Source organism: Camelus bactrianus, chromosome 24 (genome assembly GCF_048773025.1).
Source record: "Camelus bactrianus isolate YW-2024 breed Bactrian camel chromosome 24, ASM4877302v1, whole genome shotgun sequence".
NCBI lineage: Eukaryota > Metazoa > Chordata > Mammalia > Artiodactyla > Camelidae > Camelus > Camelus bactrianus.
In genome coordinates, this window is record NC_133562.1 from 21,794,286 (window position 1) to 21,811,319 (window position 17,034).

At 37.2% G+C, this 17,034-nt stretch overlaps 1 protein-coding gene across 3 annotated transcripts in view; it reads left to right on the top strand.

The window, feature by feature from the left end:
- The window catches only part of PIK3C3 (phosphatidylinositol 3-kinase catalytic subunit type 3), a 113,978-nt gene that overhangs the window by 71,765 nt on the left and 25,179 nt on the right, over positions 1 to 17,034 (top strand). For all 3 annotated transcript variants that reach the window (XM_074352298.1, XM_074352299.1, XM_074352300.1), the window contains 5 exons: positions 966 to 1,094; positions 1,833 to 1,902; positions 3,905 to 3,969; positions 6,327 to 6,411; positions 12,948 to 13,022. In XM_074352298.1, coding sequence (XP_074208399.1) covers positions 966 to 1,094; positions 1,833 to 1,902; positions 3,905 to 3,969; positions 6,327 to 6,411; positions 12,948 to 13,022 — 424 coding nt within the window. The remainder of the gene's footprint in view (positions 1 to 965; positions 1,095 to 1,832; positions 1,903 to 3,904; positions 3,970 to 6,326; positions 6,412 to 12,947; positions 13,023 to 17,034) is intronic.

The following is a 17,034-nucleotide window of genomic DNA, read 5'->3' on the forward strand; positions in this document are numbered from 1 at the left end:
TTTTTTCCTTCCAGCCCTCATTAAGTATGTGGACATTCTTGAAAATTCTGAGTTGGAGTTTAAGGTTCATGGATCCAGGGCATTTACTGCGTAACTCTAGCAGAGTAATTCTTAGCCATTTTTGGGTCATGAGTGCCTTTAACAGTCCAATGAAAGTGATGGATTGGACACGTCAGAAAATTCCTCACATGCTTATACCTACACTGAGATGTCTGCACTCAGTTGTGGGGAATCCATGAATTCTTGTCTTTTCATGAACTCCTTAGAGCTGCAAAGGTTATGGACCAGTTTTTGATATTATTAAATATTATTTTCTAAACCTTAGCTTAAGGACAAAGCGGGATTCCACGGGGAGTGAACCCTTAAGGCACTGAGATCAGTACTTAGTTTTCCCGTGGTTGTCATCTGTCTGCATTAGATTTCAGATTCAGAATCAGATTCAAATCTGAAAAGAGCAATGACAGCCTAGAACCTCTTGCCTATTGTGTATCTTTGGGAAAATCCTTTCCAGCTGTTCTTGAGCTTTGTGAGCTAGGATGCGAGGTAATTTATAAAGTGTATTTTTGCCTGAGTTGATAAAAGGATAAAATTGAAGATAATTTGAAGTTTGGAGTTTCAATCCCCTGGAGGTTCTAAGCTCTAACCATATATTCTTTGAAACATTTTTGGTGCTTTTCCCTCCAGCATTTGTAGGAAGGTTTTCAGACACACAGCAAAGTGGGAAGAATTTTACAGCAGGCAACTGTATACGTACCACTTCGATTCTGTCGTTAACATTTTACTGTATTTGCTTTGCCACATGTCTGTTCGTCCCTCTATCTGGCACTTCTTCTGCTCTTTATTTCGCATGGCCAAATAAATTAAGATTATTATTACTTCTTTGTCAGACTCATTTTCTTTCGATTATTATAAATTTCTCCACATTTCCAACTTACATAATTTGAAAGCAATATTTTTACTTCCAGAGTGCCTTGATGCCTGCACAGTTATTCTTTAAGACAGAAGATGGAGGCAAATATCCGGTCATATTTAAGCACGGAGATGATTTACGCCAAGATCAGCTTATCCTGCAGATCATTTCCCTCATGGACAAGGTGAACATAACCTTTTGTTGGGAAAAAACATTTTTTTCATTTTAGAAATCTGTGGTTTAGCGGATGTGCTGTGCATGAACCCAGAATCATTTGTAACATTCAGGTACAGTCTTAGAAAGCGGAACAATCTCCACTTACCTTCAACAAATTTAGTTGTTTTGTCCACTGCAGGATGGCTCTTATGATGAGTATAAAATGAAACTGCATGTGTTCCTTGCTATAAAAACTTTTTTCCCAGTTATGTTCTCTCTGTGTTGGATTTAGTAATTTTCTTCCTCTTAGTCAAATAAATCTTCTTGTTTGTTTTTTTTTAAATCCCATTTCTGTCCCTGGCTTTTAAAGGAACATTTGTCCTCATTTCCTTTTTCTGAGTTCTGAATACTTTATGACCAGAAAAGACTGCATAAGTCCTTAGGAGAAACCCTTCTGTGCACTGAAAACTGAGAGTGATTTAGAAAAAGATTTTTAAAATTTGACATATCACCATGTAAAGTGCTTAATACATTTATTTTGATGGTCACAATTAACAAATTGAATTAGACCTTCATTTGGGTTTACCTTCTAAATTGTATTAACTGCTATAATACTTGCCCACAAAAAGTTAAATTAACTGATTTAATTAAACCTGAACTTAGGTTTACCGTCTAAATCTCTGTTATATTAAATGCTGTAATACTTGCCTACAAAATTATTTCATAACAGTCTTTACATTTGGTTAATAAATCTTTTGCTCTTAAGCTGCTACGGAAAGAAAATCTGGATTTGAAGTTGACACCCTATAAAGTATTAGCCACAAGCACAAAACATGGTAAGTTTATTTTCTACCAGGATTATTATTTCAAAAGGAGTATGCTTTTCCTTTTGTAATTGAAAATTACGAAGAATGTTAGGGACTGAACTCATCTGTAGCACTGAATCTCAGTAGGGCCTCCCATCCGCCCCCTCCCTCCTTCCTTCTTTCCTTTTACCTCTTGAAATTATCACACAGCATATTTGGAAGAAAACTTAACAGCTTTCTGATATATTTCTTTGCATTCAAAACTAGTTATAATCCATGATATTTTCCTTTCATGGTGACCTGTGTCTGGAGTCATCACTTGAGAGTTAGTAAGACCCAGAGAGACTTTTGTGCTGTGTCTTGCTTATACACGCCACTCAGCAGATGATCAGGTTTTTGTTTTGTTTTGTTTTGTTTTAGTATATATTTAGAGCGTCTAAGTCTTTCTGAGACTGAGTAACCTCTGAAAGTTTGGTGAAATGTTCCCTAGGAATGCTTGCCTGAGGCCTGTTGTGCATTTTATAGTCTTGTTACTCTTAGAAGCTCTTACCCTTAGGTCCCTTGGAGAAACAGATACCTATTTTAGGCTTTCTGTCCTTCCCCTGGCCACTCCCACATCTTTTTTTTTTCCTTTTTTTAACTTGACGTCCTAGGGACCTCGTGCATGCTAAGCATGCGCTCTGCCACTGAGCTGTATGCACCCCGCCCCAATCTTTTTGATGGTTTAATCCCTCTTCTCATTGACCTCTCAGAATGATCTTGTTAAAAGTGTATATATGCTCTTTTACTGTCCTGCCTAAATTGATTTGCTGGCTTTCAGTTGCTCTTGGGACAAAGACAAAGCCTTATCCCAGCTGGCAGGTTCTTGCACGGTGTGCCCTCTCCTGCACCTGTCTGTCACCCCTCCTCTGCCTCTGTCCCCCTTGCTTCTCAGGCTCCACCCTTCATTTCCTCCAATGCATTCTTTCTCCTTTCAGCTTTATGGGCGTTACTCTAACATCCTTTCCTCTAAAAGCTTTACTTATTAACCTTTATTATCCTTCAAAACATGGTTCAAATGTCAGACTCCTCCTATCCCTTTTGTAACTTAGGTCTCCCTGTCCTGTTGCCTTTCATGGTACCCTTTATTCATAGTTTTTATCCCAGTAAAACTTGCAAGCTTGTGAGATCTCTGCAGGCAGGGTCAGGGCTCTATGTCTGCTTACCTGGCAAAGTTCTTGCTACATAGTAGAAAACCTGTAAATATCTGTTAAGCACATTAATGCTGACTATTTGGTACTTGTGATGTAGAAATAAATGAGACATTTCTTACTCCAAAGAAATACACAATTTCCTAATTTGCATGCAAGTCATTATACATAATATAAGCCTCACCAAAACCAGCTCATGGTTGTTATGATCCTAGAATAGTTTACCATATTCAACTTTGACTTTTCACAGGTTTACAGTTTTAATACTTCTTTTGCTGTCCCCCGACTCACCAGACTTCCTTTTTCTCTTGTCTCCTATAGACTGGCCTCTTGCCCTTCTTTGGTAGTTTAAGGGATTTATACTTCACTCCCGTATCATTTCCAGGGAATGGCCAAAGATGCAGGATTACACACCAAAAACCTGATGAATGCAGTATGGTTTTAGGGTTAGATGATTGATACTCCACAACTCTAGATCTCCTAAAGTGATTTCAAATTCAGAATAGTATTAATTGACGTATATTATAAAGATACGAAAGAAGAAAAATTTTTATGCCTAGTTTAAGAAGGCTGACCTATTACTTTGTGTTCGTTGTGTACAAAAATAGAAATTGGCTTAGAGAAGCATACAGATTGTCAGCTAAAGTTTTTTTAAAGATGTTCCCTTATCGTCCTCGTGACATAAATGCCAGTGTGTACTTAATGTTCTGCTTATAGCCCTCTTTAACCTGGTCAAGTTTGTAATGTGTACATTTGCAAATGACGATGCTTCTTGGCAGAATCTTTATTTTTGTCGCGTAAGCAATCGCTCTGCTTAATGCAATGCATTTACTTCTGCGTAGGCTTCATGCAGTTCATTCAGTCAGTTCCTGTGGCTGAAGTTCTCGATACAGAAGGAAGCATTCAGGTACAGTATCTACTTTAAAGATTTATGAATTTCATGAATACATTCTCGTTATAGAAAGTTTAATCTTTATAAAAAGTGTATGAAGTTAAAAACGGAAGTCTGTTTTTAATCACCCTTCTTCCCTCGTGTCATTTTCCTTCCCTGAGAAATAAACAATGCTAATAGTTGGAAACGCTTCCAGGTTAGTACAGGTAAGTGTTCAATTCCTTAAACCATGCCTGGCATATGATAGGAGATCAGGAGTTAATTGGCGAACACGTTTTTAAATTTGTTTGTAAGTTTATGGCAATATTATATTCGAAAATATGGAAATATTACAATTTATTTAGCCGTCAGTGAACAGTTTATTTCTAGTTTCTGTTACTCAGAACAGCGCGACAGTGATACTCTTGCTCGCACGTGTTTTGCGCAATTATTTTTTTTTTTTAAGGCCCTCATCCTCCCCTCCCAACCTCATTGCTCCCCCTTAATATGAGGAAGGGCAAATAGTTTCTGGGACTAAGCCGTTTATACCTTTGGAATTTTTTTACATATTAAATACGTGAGTCCGTCCTTACTGCATCTTAATAGTTTCTTTTTGTTATCCTTTAAGTGCAGTTTTTCTTTTTCCCTAAGAAAAAGGTATCTAATTCACACAGAAAAATTGATGTGCCTGAGATGAACAATACAGAGAAGGGCTTGATAGAGGATATTTACCGCAGTGTGGTTTTGTCGTCCTCAGTTTAGAGTGTCCAGGTAATTCTGGACTATGTACACCATCGAGGGTCCCTGTGTCACCAGCCCCCAGTAAAAACCTTGGGTGTTGAGTGTCTCAGGCGCTTTCCTGAACAGTAACACTGCACCCATATGCTGCCCCTTCTTTTTTGTCCCTATTGGAGAACATTAGAAAGGATGCTCAGTGGGTCCCCTTCACAGAAGAGAGCAAGGACTGTGCATGGATTTCATAGGCGTTTGCCTGTGTGTTTGTCCCATGCTGGTCCTGTTGTCTGTACTGTTGATATAATGCAACTTACTTGTGCTATAAGTTGAGTCTTTGACTCCTGACAAATCAACCCATCAGAGGACTAGGGGATCCCTTGACAAACCCTTCAGGGCTTAGTTTTTGAATCTGTAAAATTCGGGTAATAATTAATAGTACCTAGCTCTAGGATTGTTCTGAAGATGCCATGAAATGCATGCAGAGCTTTAACATACTGAAGTTAATTGTTTAATAAAGCTGTCAATTACTATGTTGCTCCTTGCAATTATGATTTTATAAAATAAAGACTGACAGTTTGTGTATCGATTCTTGATTCCATGTGTGACACATGTAGTTTTTCTGAGTCATAGGTTAACTCACCTTGAACATCAGTAGATAATTAAAAATTGTTTTCTGAAATGGTTTTTGGAAACAGCTGTTTCTCATTGCCACGCGTCTTTGCCAGATTTTGGTATTGATTGTGATTTAGTTTGCATTTCCATCATTACCCACAAGGTTGAGCATTTAAAAATATCTGTATAGGCCATTTATTTCTTCTGTGAAGTGCTTGTTCACATCTTTTCCCCATTTTCTTATTGAGTTGTTTGTCTTTTTCTTATTGATTTATAGGAGTTCTTTATATATTCTACATATATATCCTTTGTCAAACTTAGTGTTCAAAAAAGCTGAAAGCATAGGATAAACTTTTTTTTTTTAATGATATGTTGGTTGTATTTTCAAGTAATATACTCTGTGTATTTTTCTTTAACATGCAGATGTAAGGGAATAGGTCCAATTGGTAACCTGGATAAAGAATTAAATATACTATTTTCCCCAGTGTTGCCAGACTCCGTGGATACTCTTGTACATTGATTGTGCCCCTATAATTCTTTGGTTCAGTCTGCATCTCTTATATTTATCTTTCCATCAATTTCCTCTGAATCTGAAAATTCTTAGTAATGTAGTCTAATTATTTTTAAAAATTGGGTATAATTTTATTATTTGTTAATGGCAATAGTGTTTCAGTAGCTCTACCTTAAAAAGTAATTTTAAAAAGTCATGCTTACTTTTAGGAGAATGTATGATACAAAAAAAATAACCCATGTTTACTTTTAAGAGAAAGATGAAACAAAGTGATAAATTAAGCATAGAGATAGAGCAGTAAATTTGTTTTTCCTATGGTATAGTAGTAGCACCCTTATATATTTATTTGTCTTAACAGTCTATAAATATAATAATAACACTGATTCCTGAAGGATAAGCTTTCTAAAGTCCACATTTTATAATTATTGACTAAGTTTTAGATCAGACACCTATTGGTCATTATTTACAATTTTAAAATGGCTATTTGTTGAAGCATTCTATTGAATTTGTAAACATGTAAATGATAACTTTTCAGAACTTTTTCAGAAAATACGCACCAAGTGAGAATGGGCCGAATGGGATCAGCGCTGAAGTCATGGATACTTACATCAAAAGCTGCGGTAAGTTTTTCAAGTTACTGCTTTTCCCTGATACATTGGAATAAAGGAAAGCAAGCTGTCCTGATATTACCACACTCATACACATTTAGGACGTGTTAAGATTTTTTTCTTGGACGCTTGGGCCACAATGACAAAATACCAGAGACCACATGGCTTATAAAGAACGGAAATTTATTTCTCACGGTTCTGGAGGCTGAAACCTGAGATAAGGTGCTAACGTGGTTGGTGAGGACCTTCTTTGGGGTCAAAGACTTGTTACTGTATCTCCACCTGTTGGGAGCTCTGTGGGGTCTTTTTTATAAGATATTAATCCCATTCATGGGGACTGAGCACCTCCCAAAGGTCCCATCTCCTAATACCACCACCTTCAGCATTAGGATTTCAACATGTGAATGTTGACATTTTGAGGGGACACATTCAGACCATAACATTTTTAAATGCTGTATGAAAAGAAGATTAAAAGAGATAAAATGTGATACAAGAAGTTATTAATGTTTTGACATAATAATAGTCCTAACAGGGTATAAACTCTGTTCAGTCTTTAATGGGTGTATCTTTGCAATCACACAACTATTTTGTAATTACAAGTTATTTCTTCCTGGAAGCTGTCATTTCCCCCTAGATTTTCCCTGTGTTGGAGTAACTGTAATTAAGTAGACTGTGGGAAAAGTCTCCAGTCAGGAAAAATTATGTCTTTGATAAATCTCAAAAGATCTAAGATAACAGAGGAGGTGCCTCTCGTGGTATTTTAAATCAGTACTTCCACCCCCTCCTGGAAGTAAGTAAGCAGTGACATGCCATAGGAGTTAATTCAAATATTTCAGCAGTTTATGCCTATTCTCATGAAGTTTATATTCTGGAGGATTATTTTTATTTTCTTAAGAGATTATTGTTATTTTTTAAATATATAACTAGATTGTTTAAGAGAGGGTTAATAAAGGAGTTGACACTAGAGTTAAGCCCTGAGTACTGTATGGCCCTGTGACATATTATTCCTGTTTTATATAAATATTCTTTTTATGTTTATGTCCATATTTATACCTATGCTTAAGCAATCAAAGCTGAGGGAAACACGGAGAGGACTTTCTAGACATACAACAACTATATATAAATATTCCTGTCATTTTATGATTTATAAGTTAACTTTCTCTATCATGACATTTTTTTTTCTTTTTTACATTGCTCCTATGAAGGTAGTATTTCAGATTCTTTTATACTGCATAATTTATTCTTAGATTTATACTTGATGATACATTTTTGACTGAGAGGTATAAAATGTAATATTCCTAAGAACTTTAAAAACAAAATAAAATGTGTGTATGTGTATTAGAATCCTTTATGGTTTTAATTCTTATTTTTACTGAAGGAACATACCATGTGTTTCATGTAACTGTATTTTCCTGTAAAATTGATCACATACAGTGTATTTAGGTTTAAAGACTGAAGAGACATGGATTGAAGCATCCTGGAGGAAATGTTTCCTTTCTCCTGCTCACTCTGTATTTCTCCTTTCCCTCCCTCCCGCCCTGCTTTCCTTCCTTCCTTCTTTCCTTGCCCCCTTTTCTTTCTTTCTTGTTTTCCTCCGTCAAGTCTGTGTTTTCTAAGATCTGAGAAAATTAATACATCATTTAAAGGCTGGACAGGTCGCTCAGATGGCTGGCAGTTTATTCTGCTTTTCAGCAAGGCTTGGCAACCAGGTTGCCGCTATGTGGCTTCTCCGTGTCTCGTGCTTCTCAGAGCTGGACTCCCAAGGGGAAGCATTCTAAGAGACGGAAAGTAGAAACCTTTGGTTTCTGAAATCCTGCCCTGGGAAGCTGCTAGTGTGTCACTTGTATCATATTCTGTGGGTCAGAGGAGGCACAGAACCTGCTTGGATTCAAGGGGAAGGTATATAGTTCCCACCTTGAATGAAAAGCATGTTAAAGAATCTTTAATTCCACACCCATATCTCAGTACCTTATTACAGGAGGTATGTTGCATGCCCTCAGCAATTACCTTGTGTCTTTCTACTTTCAGATACTTACTGTAAACTGTTTCACATCATAAATCTATATAATAAAGGACTGTTAACTTTTTCTCCTTGAAATATACATACAAGCAACCTATAAATATTGACTGAAATTTGAAAACCCTGCTCATTTAGTAAAATTACTGGGACAGTATTTTATGATAGACGTCCTAGTGTTGTGCCTTTTGTCTGGTGTTCCATTTTTTTCCCCAAGGGCTCATGAAAATATGACTACTTTTAATGATTAAAAAATAGCCGTTTAAGTTGTACCTACTGGACAGTTAAATTCAAATTAGATCTTACTCCTTTGTTTCTTTCCCGGCATTTCGCCCTTGTTCACATCCTGATAACTGATTTGGTGGCAGGCCTTCTCTTCGCCTTACTTTGAATAGCCTTCCATTTTCTATATATCTTGCTATGTTATAAAATAATCTTTAGTGTTTTAGTGAGTTTGGTAGCATCCCAGGTAATAGTGGTGGTTGAAAGCCATTGATGAATTTTTGATTAGAAGATCTAGTGCTTAAAAAGTTGCTGCTTTGTACTAGAATCTGATTGTTGGACATTATCATTTAGATGCATGTATAACTTTCATTTTAAAAAGCAATGTTTTAGGTTTTTGGCAGAGTGTAAGAAGAATAAAGCTCTAGTAGTAACGGTGACTTTTTTTCCAGATAATGCAGGGCGTCATATCTAGATCTTGCAAGTAAATATGGGAACACTGATTATTCTCACACCCGTATCTTAACGAAGTAAAGGGAAATAGTATTATTTAGTTGTCTGTATTTCTCTGTGTTTTACTTTAAATCAAAGTTGTTTATAAAACCAATTTCAAGATCTTTGTGTATCTCTCATGGGTTCAAAATACTAATGAACAGCATCCTTTGACAAGATTCTCTGGCCAGATATACTGTTTCTGTTAAGTAATAAATTCAGTTTTCCTAAAAATCCCCTGATACACTCTGTATCATCTCAAATTGTTCTGAATATTATTTATGTCCTCAAAATTTCTGAGGATCATGCAACTCAGATATCTTTTTCCAGAGTTAATCTTGTAAGTATTGACATTTGAATTATTGAAACACCCTAAATTCTCACCTCTACCATTCATATATATGTATGAAAGAGGAATAGATCATATACTATCTCACTTGACTTAAAAAACCATTTATTGAGGATGGTGTGGAGAGGTTACTGTCAGTGGGGACCCCGAGGGAGTTGGGGGAGTGTTCACTGAAGTGACCTTCAAACACATTTATGATCTTAACCCACCGAGGCAGGCAGGGTAAAAAGAGTTAAAAGGCTTTTTCTCGTGCATTTTCCATTTCCATTGGAAGATAATCCAGTAATAACAAAGAGACATCACCGCAAAAGCAAATTTGATAATAGACAGTAGTTTATTTTAAACATCTTACTTTATCAGTAGGGACCGGCATAATTTATGCATGTCGAGTTACATGAAAAATTTAGGTCAAAAATACTGTTGCTGTCCGTGTGAATCATAACTTTCATAGGGCTAGCTAAACCTGAAACAAAGTAAAAAGTGATAACACTGTCATTTGTAATTTTTTAAAAAGTAGCTAATAGCATACAACAATTCAAGTGTCTGGGTTCTTTTTTTTTTAATTGCAAGAGTTTCAACTACCTTCATATGTGTATTATCAGTAGGAGATTTGTATCCTTGACAACTATTGAGTGGAAGCCAAATTTCTAAGTGAATCGCTTATTAGAGAACTCAGTGCGCTAAGTCCTACTGTGTTCTGACTTCTCTTTATGAACACCAGATTCACTATCCTTCAGTAAGTCACTTCCTAGTTTTCCAGTGGACAGCCTTTAGTCATTTGTGGAGTTGGATATTTTGCAGTGCTCCTCAAAATACAACCCATGGACTAGCAGCGTTGGCCTGGGAACCTGTTTGTATTACAGACTCTCAGGCCTTGTCCCTGATCTTTGGACCAGAATCTCCATTTTTTAACGGGATTCCCAGGAGGCTCCTATGTGCAGTAGAACACTAGAGATGGTTTTGCAAGCATTGATATGTGATAGCAATCACTCTTTGGTCACTGGTGTAATAGAACTGAATTGGGGCCCAAGAGTCCGCATTTTTAACAAGCTTCTAGGTGGTGGTGCATCTGCCAGTCTGTGTGTCACATTGTGAGTAGCAGTGTCCTAGATCAAATGTCAGCCAATTCTTGCCCTAAAGCCTTTCAGACAGTAAATATTTTTCGAATTTTTCAGGCCAGATGGTCTCAACCCATCTGGTCTCAGCCCATCTGGTAGCCATTCAACCAGGCCATGGCAGTACTCAAAAAATAATGAACTGAATGGGTATGACTCTGTTCTAGTAAACATCCTTTATAAAATGTAAAAGCAGAGGGGGACCAGTTTGGACCATCAAGCTGTCTTTGCTCATCCTTTATGTGAATGATCCTCAAGTCCCCCAGTGGGCCGCTAACATTGCATCCCGTGGCAGCTAACAATCTAACTAGAGTGGTTTACACACCTAAAAGGTATTTTCTTTTTTGTAAGAAGCCCAGATAGAAGCCATTGCTGCTGCTGTGTTAGCTGCTGAAGGATGTTAGGGCCAGCCAGGTCTTCGTAATTCTCACGGTCAGCTCCCTCTTAAAAAATGCTCACCACAAAGCTGCCTTTGTGTACATCTCATTGGGCACACCTAACTGCAGGTGAGGCTGGGAGATGTAGTGTTTTATGTAGGCACAGCCTTGCCCCAGAAATCTCGGTTTGGTTTCGTTTTAAGGAAGAAGCATAAATAGATACTGTGTGAACTGATTCATTCAGTCAACTGTAGCCAATTTATTAGAGTTAAATGAAAATTCTTAGTACACTAGTAGCAATTATACGATGTACAGTGCAAAAGTGGCATGAGCGAGGACATTCGCGTCTTAGGTTTAAGTCCCAGCCCAGTGATCTTGGACGATCCTGTAACTCCTGGAGCCTAAAGTTTCTTCATTCGAAGGATAATTATGTTACCAAACTCAGGTTCAGCTGCTTACTGCTCAAAGGCCAATGATTCAAGACGCAAGGGTCAGTAGAAAGAAAAGGTGCTTTAATCAGAAAAGCCAGCACTCTGGGGGACGTGGTGGACTCCAGTGTCTCCTCAAAGACCATCTCCTAAGATTCTGCTCAGCCGAAAAAGTTTTAAAGGGGAAGTGGGGAAGTGATCTCAGTTAGTCCTTGAGATAGGGGGTCTGCATCATAGGCGTCCCCCATTGCATGCAAGCTTATCAATTCCTTGTGAATTTTCCTTTGATGCTGTCTTGTCACAGTTTGTTTGGAGATTCCTGAAGGGGTAGGTAGGGGAAATTCAAGATCTGGTCATCTGTCAATTACTTATTCCCCAGTTCTACTTCTTTGATGTATAGGAAAATCCCAAGAGGTTAAGCAAGTGACAAGACACAAAGGGCCTCCTTACAGAGAGCTCTTTCCTGCCAAAAGCTACTTAACAGGTATAATACTTAGCTGACATCGTTAAAAGGGTTGGGGATGATGAATGTAATGTGCCTAAGCTAAGATCCTAGCCTTCAGTAAATTGTAACTGTGATTATTATTATAATTGAAGATTAATCTAATGATGGCATCATTGCTTAAGTCAGTTTTGGACTTCCGGGATGGCCTTTGAAACTCGACTCAAATGAACTTCAATATTTACTGATTTTGGGCAGGATTGATTTGGTCCAATTTTTTTTCCCCCACATAGTGGCTGAAATAAACATGTTTTTGTAAATACTAGCATAGTCAGTGTATATGTTTACAAATTATATTTGTTGTCAGGTTACTAATGGGAGAAAAAGAATTTTAAAAAATCAACTTCAAGCATGTGTTATTTGCTTAATCTTTTTGCGCATTTTCAACACGTGCCAGGTTTCCAGACTTTTGATAAGAAAGAAAGAGAGAATAAAGCTAGAGGCAATGACTGCCCCAGTCCTGCTCGTGTGATTTTTCTCAATAACTTAAGGGATTATGCTTGAATTTTACAAATGCTTTTACCACTCAGGTGAATTCATTTGTTCTTCTATCTGCTGGCATTTCAAGATTTTTCTCTAAAGATTGTTTCTTTAATTCTACATTGACTTTTGTTAGCTTGTAGATAAGCTAGTTGTGGGATGGTTGGCTTCATTATGTGTATTTCAGCAGTTTTGTTTTTTATTTTTTCACTGTCATTCTTAACATATGTCTAATTTGAAGTGAGAAATGGTAGACATATGTTATAATTAAAGTTTCTGAACCCTCATTTAATTTTAGATTAAAAGTGACTTTTCTAATTGGACAAAATTCTACGGGATATTTTTCCTGTTGTAAATTATTTGAGTTTCAAGGGATAAACTCTTCATAGAGTCAATGGTTGCACATTTAATTTGAGAATTTAGGTAAGAATTCATAAAGAATCGTAATCAGTTTGAGGTTGAAGGAGCACAGCTGCCTTCGTGTTCAGTTACACGTGTGACCTGATTTGCGTGTGCTTTTTACAACCCTTCTGTTTTTCTTTTCTGTTTTTGAACTGTTCCTGCAGCTGGATATTGCGTGATCACATACATTCTTGGAGTTGGAGACAGGCACCTGGATAACCTTTTGCTGACAAAAACAGGTAACAGAGAATGTCTGCTAGCAAATACCCATTAATGCCAGTGATGTTTTCACCCCGGAATCTACTTCATAAGAAAATAAGTTGCATAAGAGAAGACAAATCATAGTCTTAGAAGTCTCTTTGATGGCACCTTAGAAGGATGTCCAGGGCAACTCCCATCCCTTGGAAGGATCACTTTAGCAGAGACCCTACGATGGTCATTTAGCCCTTCTTGAAATACCTCCGTTAGTGGCAAGCCCATAATGTATGCAGGCAACACAGTGCCCAGCTCTAGTTAGAAGGTTAGAATGGTCTTTCTTTAATCAAATTGCTCTTAACTCACATTAACCTCTGTCTTTCTCAACCTTTTTTACGTGAAATAATCAGTCTCTTCCACCTTCGTCCTGATGATTCCTCGGCCCCATGGCTTTAAACACCATCTCTGTGCAGTCAGCTTCCAAACTTCCTCTGCTTCAGTCCATTCCATTAGCTTCAAACAAACACCCAACTGTTCACTTGAAATCCTAAATATATGGCCAGGTGTAAACGTTGTTCCCTTTACTACCCGCCTAACAACCTGCCCCTCACTTCGCTTTCCCAGCTCAGTAAGTAGCAACATCTCCACCTAGTTGTTCAGGACCCAGACCTGAGAGCCATTCTTAACCCCACCCTTGGCTTCATCTCACATATTGAACCTACTAGCAAATTGTATGTACTGCTCACCCACAAAATAAATCTTTAAGTTACCCCCTCCTTCATTTCCACCTCTTTGACCCCATTCGAAGCCACTAATATCTTTTGCCCAGTGGGTTTGAGTAAAATCTGAACTCTGTTGTGGCCATTGTGGCCTCCGCACACTGACCAGCCAGAATGTCTGAATGTAAAAGCACTCCTGCCTTGGGCAAGTGCCCTTCTTGTTTCTTCCTGGAACGCTCTTCTGTCAGATCTTTGCAGGTCTGACTTTGCTTAGTAAGTCTGTGTTTGAATGACATCTTTTTAGAGAAGCCTTTTCTGTCTCTCCAATGTGAAATAATACATTCCTGCCATGGGTCGCCTCTCCATTACTTTGTTTATTCCTCTGTTTTGTTTCCTTTCTAGCACTTAACCACTAGCTGAAGTTCCTTTTTTATATAATTCAACAAGTACCTATTGAGCACCTATGTGATAGGTATTTCTCTAGGTGCTGGGGTTTCCAAATTGAGCAGAACAGACAGATCCTGGCCCTCCTGGAGCCTGCTGGCTTCTCGTCACCGTCTTCTCCCTTTCAGGGTGCGCCTCCACGAGCGGGGCCCTTGTCTGTCCAGTTTGCCACCATGCCTCCAGAGCCTTGCGCAAACCTAGCTACAGTGTTTGATAAATCACTGTTGAACTAACGAAAGAATAAATATTTCTGCTCCTCTATGTACCCTTTTCTTCCCTGTGCCCAATAATCCAAGTTTTTCAGCCTTCCACAGAAAATAGATTTTAAAATCCCCTTAAAATGGTCTTTCAGGTGAGGCCATCATCTGTTTTGTTAGCATTCCTCCAAATTGTGATATAATAGTAATTAAATTAATTAATATAAAATTAACTATAAAATATAAAATAATATAAAATATCTATTAATAGAATAGCTATTAATTCATGTAGTCTGGAATTTTATACGTTCAGTTTTAAATTATTGGCGTGAACAGTTACCCATGTGGGAATTCGCACGTGGTGACCGCGTCTGTATCAAGGCCAGGCTCCCTTTAATAACTAAGACTGAAGGAGTGTAATCAGATTGTCATGGAATTTCTTGCCAAATTTACAAAGGATAGTTATAAAACGTGATGCAGTGTTTGGAGACAACTGTAATCTGGAAAAAGTTTTCCTTTGTTGTTTTCTTAGCTCTCTTTTTCAGTTGAATCTTTGAACCACAAGAATCAAACTGCCAGAGTAACTCCGTTTGTTTTTATCTTGTACTCATTTTATAACCACAGCAGAGTTCTTTACACAGTAGCATTACATCTGTAATGTTACGTTCACAGGTCTTACTCGTCTCTTCTTTTGGAGATTGATAAATAGGAGACCTTTTTCTGTTGGACTTACGTGTGTCGATGGGACTATTTTAAGAATAAGACTTGGAAAGAAAGTTCTGCCTAGTGTACTTTTTTGTCTGAGGTCATAGATCCTTCTTTTATGGAAACTATAAAATTTCAGAAACAGGTTTTAAGCTTCTTGTCACCAGTTTTCCACTAGAGGGTGCTCCAAATTTTGGTTTTTAAAAATCAGAAGCTTACCTTAAAATATGCTAGATAAGGGGCACATTCTCTTTCTTTTAAAACAGCATTTCATTTTTTCTTAACTGCTCTTTATTTATTTCATCCATTTATATCATACCGGTAGCATTTTGTATCTTCCTCACAAGGATAAATGTTTTCAATTTTTAGGTTTAGTTTGAATGAAACTGGATTATATTAAGGAAAGACCAATTATGTCAAGACAAATGGAAGTCTAATACATTCTTCAGCTTCCAGAAATTTATCATTTATTTTAAAATGTTTTGTCTCTCTAGTCATTTTTGAATAACAGCCCATCTTTCAAAGCAGTTTCAGGTGATGTTAATTACATATGCTAAAATTAGACTTTATAGTTTTATATTATATATTTAAACATATATTTAACTGTTATTAATTTAAAGTGAATTTTGAATGTGTTTCATTGCAGAAAGTATATTTAAGTGCTTGTACTTAAAAAATGCCTTGACTGTCAGGAAGCATCTTCCATTGAATATTTTAAGATCCATTGTGCCTTCAGCAGACTGTAACATACTAAAAATTTAGAACTTTAGATTCCCTTATATAACTCTCCATTTCTTAATGTTGATGGAGCATTTTTTTAATGATAAATAACATTTGTCCCATTTTTGAAAATAAAATGTTTTGTCTTCTGTTCTTCTCATTTGCCAGCTTGGGCAGGTGTAGATGGTTTGGAATTGGAATCAGAGTCTTATGGATTTGTGCGTGCCCAGTTCCCTAGTATGAGAGATGGAGCAGAGAGGGAGGAGACCCTCAGATTTCATCTTCACTGTGGTCTTTCAGGGGTTCTCCCTGAATACACTGCTCCAACTGTAAATACAGATGAGAGAAAAAAGGATCAGACTAACAACTTGAGGAATGTGTGGAGGAAAATGTTTCACTGCATATAGAGAACTTCAAAATCTATGCAGCGGTAATATGCAAAAATGCAAAATATAAGTCTCAGCTTCAGATTTCCCAGCAATTTTTTTTTGCCAGTGCTTCAATTGGTTGTGGATACTTTTCGCTTGGTTGAAGTTTCCTCAGCTTGGGCAGCAGAGGGCGCTGTGTACCCACTAAAAATGTAGACGTCTCGACATTCCTTTGTCAGTGTGTTGTCATGAGGTCAATTATAACATTGTTTTCTTCAAGCTTATTTAGGGTGAGTGATATTTCACTTATTAATGCATTAATATAACGTTATTTGGGGGAAAAGCTACAAAATTTAAGCTGTGATAAATGTGAAATTTTTTCAGAATTGGTGTCCTTTGAGGGAGCTTTAAGAAGTTTATTCAGGGTAATTCGATTGTGGCAGGACTCAAATGAAATATAATTTATCTCAACTCGGTGGAGAAAGTTTTGCTTTGTTTTGTTTTGTTTTTATTTTTGAGAATTTGAGTTGGGGGGGAAGAGCCAGTATAACTGAAAAACCTGTTTTTTCATTAATGGTATGCAGACTTTACAATTAATTAACATATAATTAATATGTAGATAACAAAAACATTCACAAATGAAAACTAGGAGCTGGGTGTCTGCAGTAAATGGAGAGTTCTTTGTAGATCCTAAAGATGGCCTTGTAAATCCGAGGTTATCCATTTATACAGTGAGAGTAGTGGAAGCTTTCTTGGCACTTCAGAGTAATATCCTATGAGTCCTTTTGTTTGAAAGCTGAAAGCAAAGAAAAATAGTCATTGTTTGTTACCCTAATTGTACACTTTATTTTAGTACATCCCCTATCCTGATCTTCATCATGCTTTAATTTTATGTGCAACTGA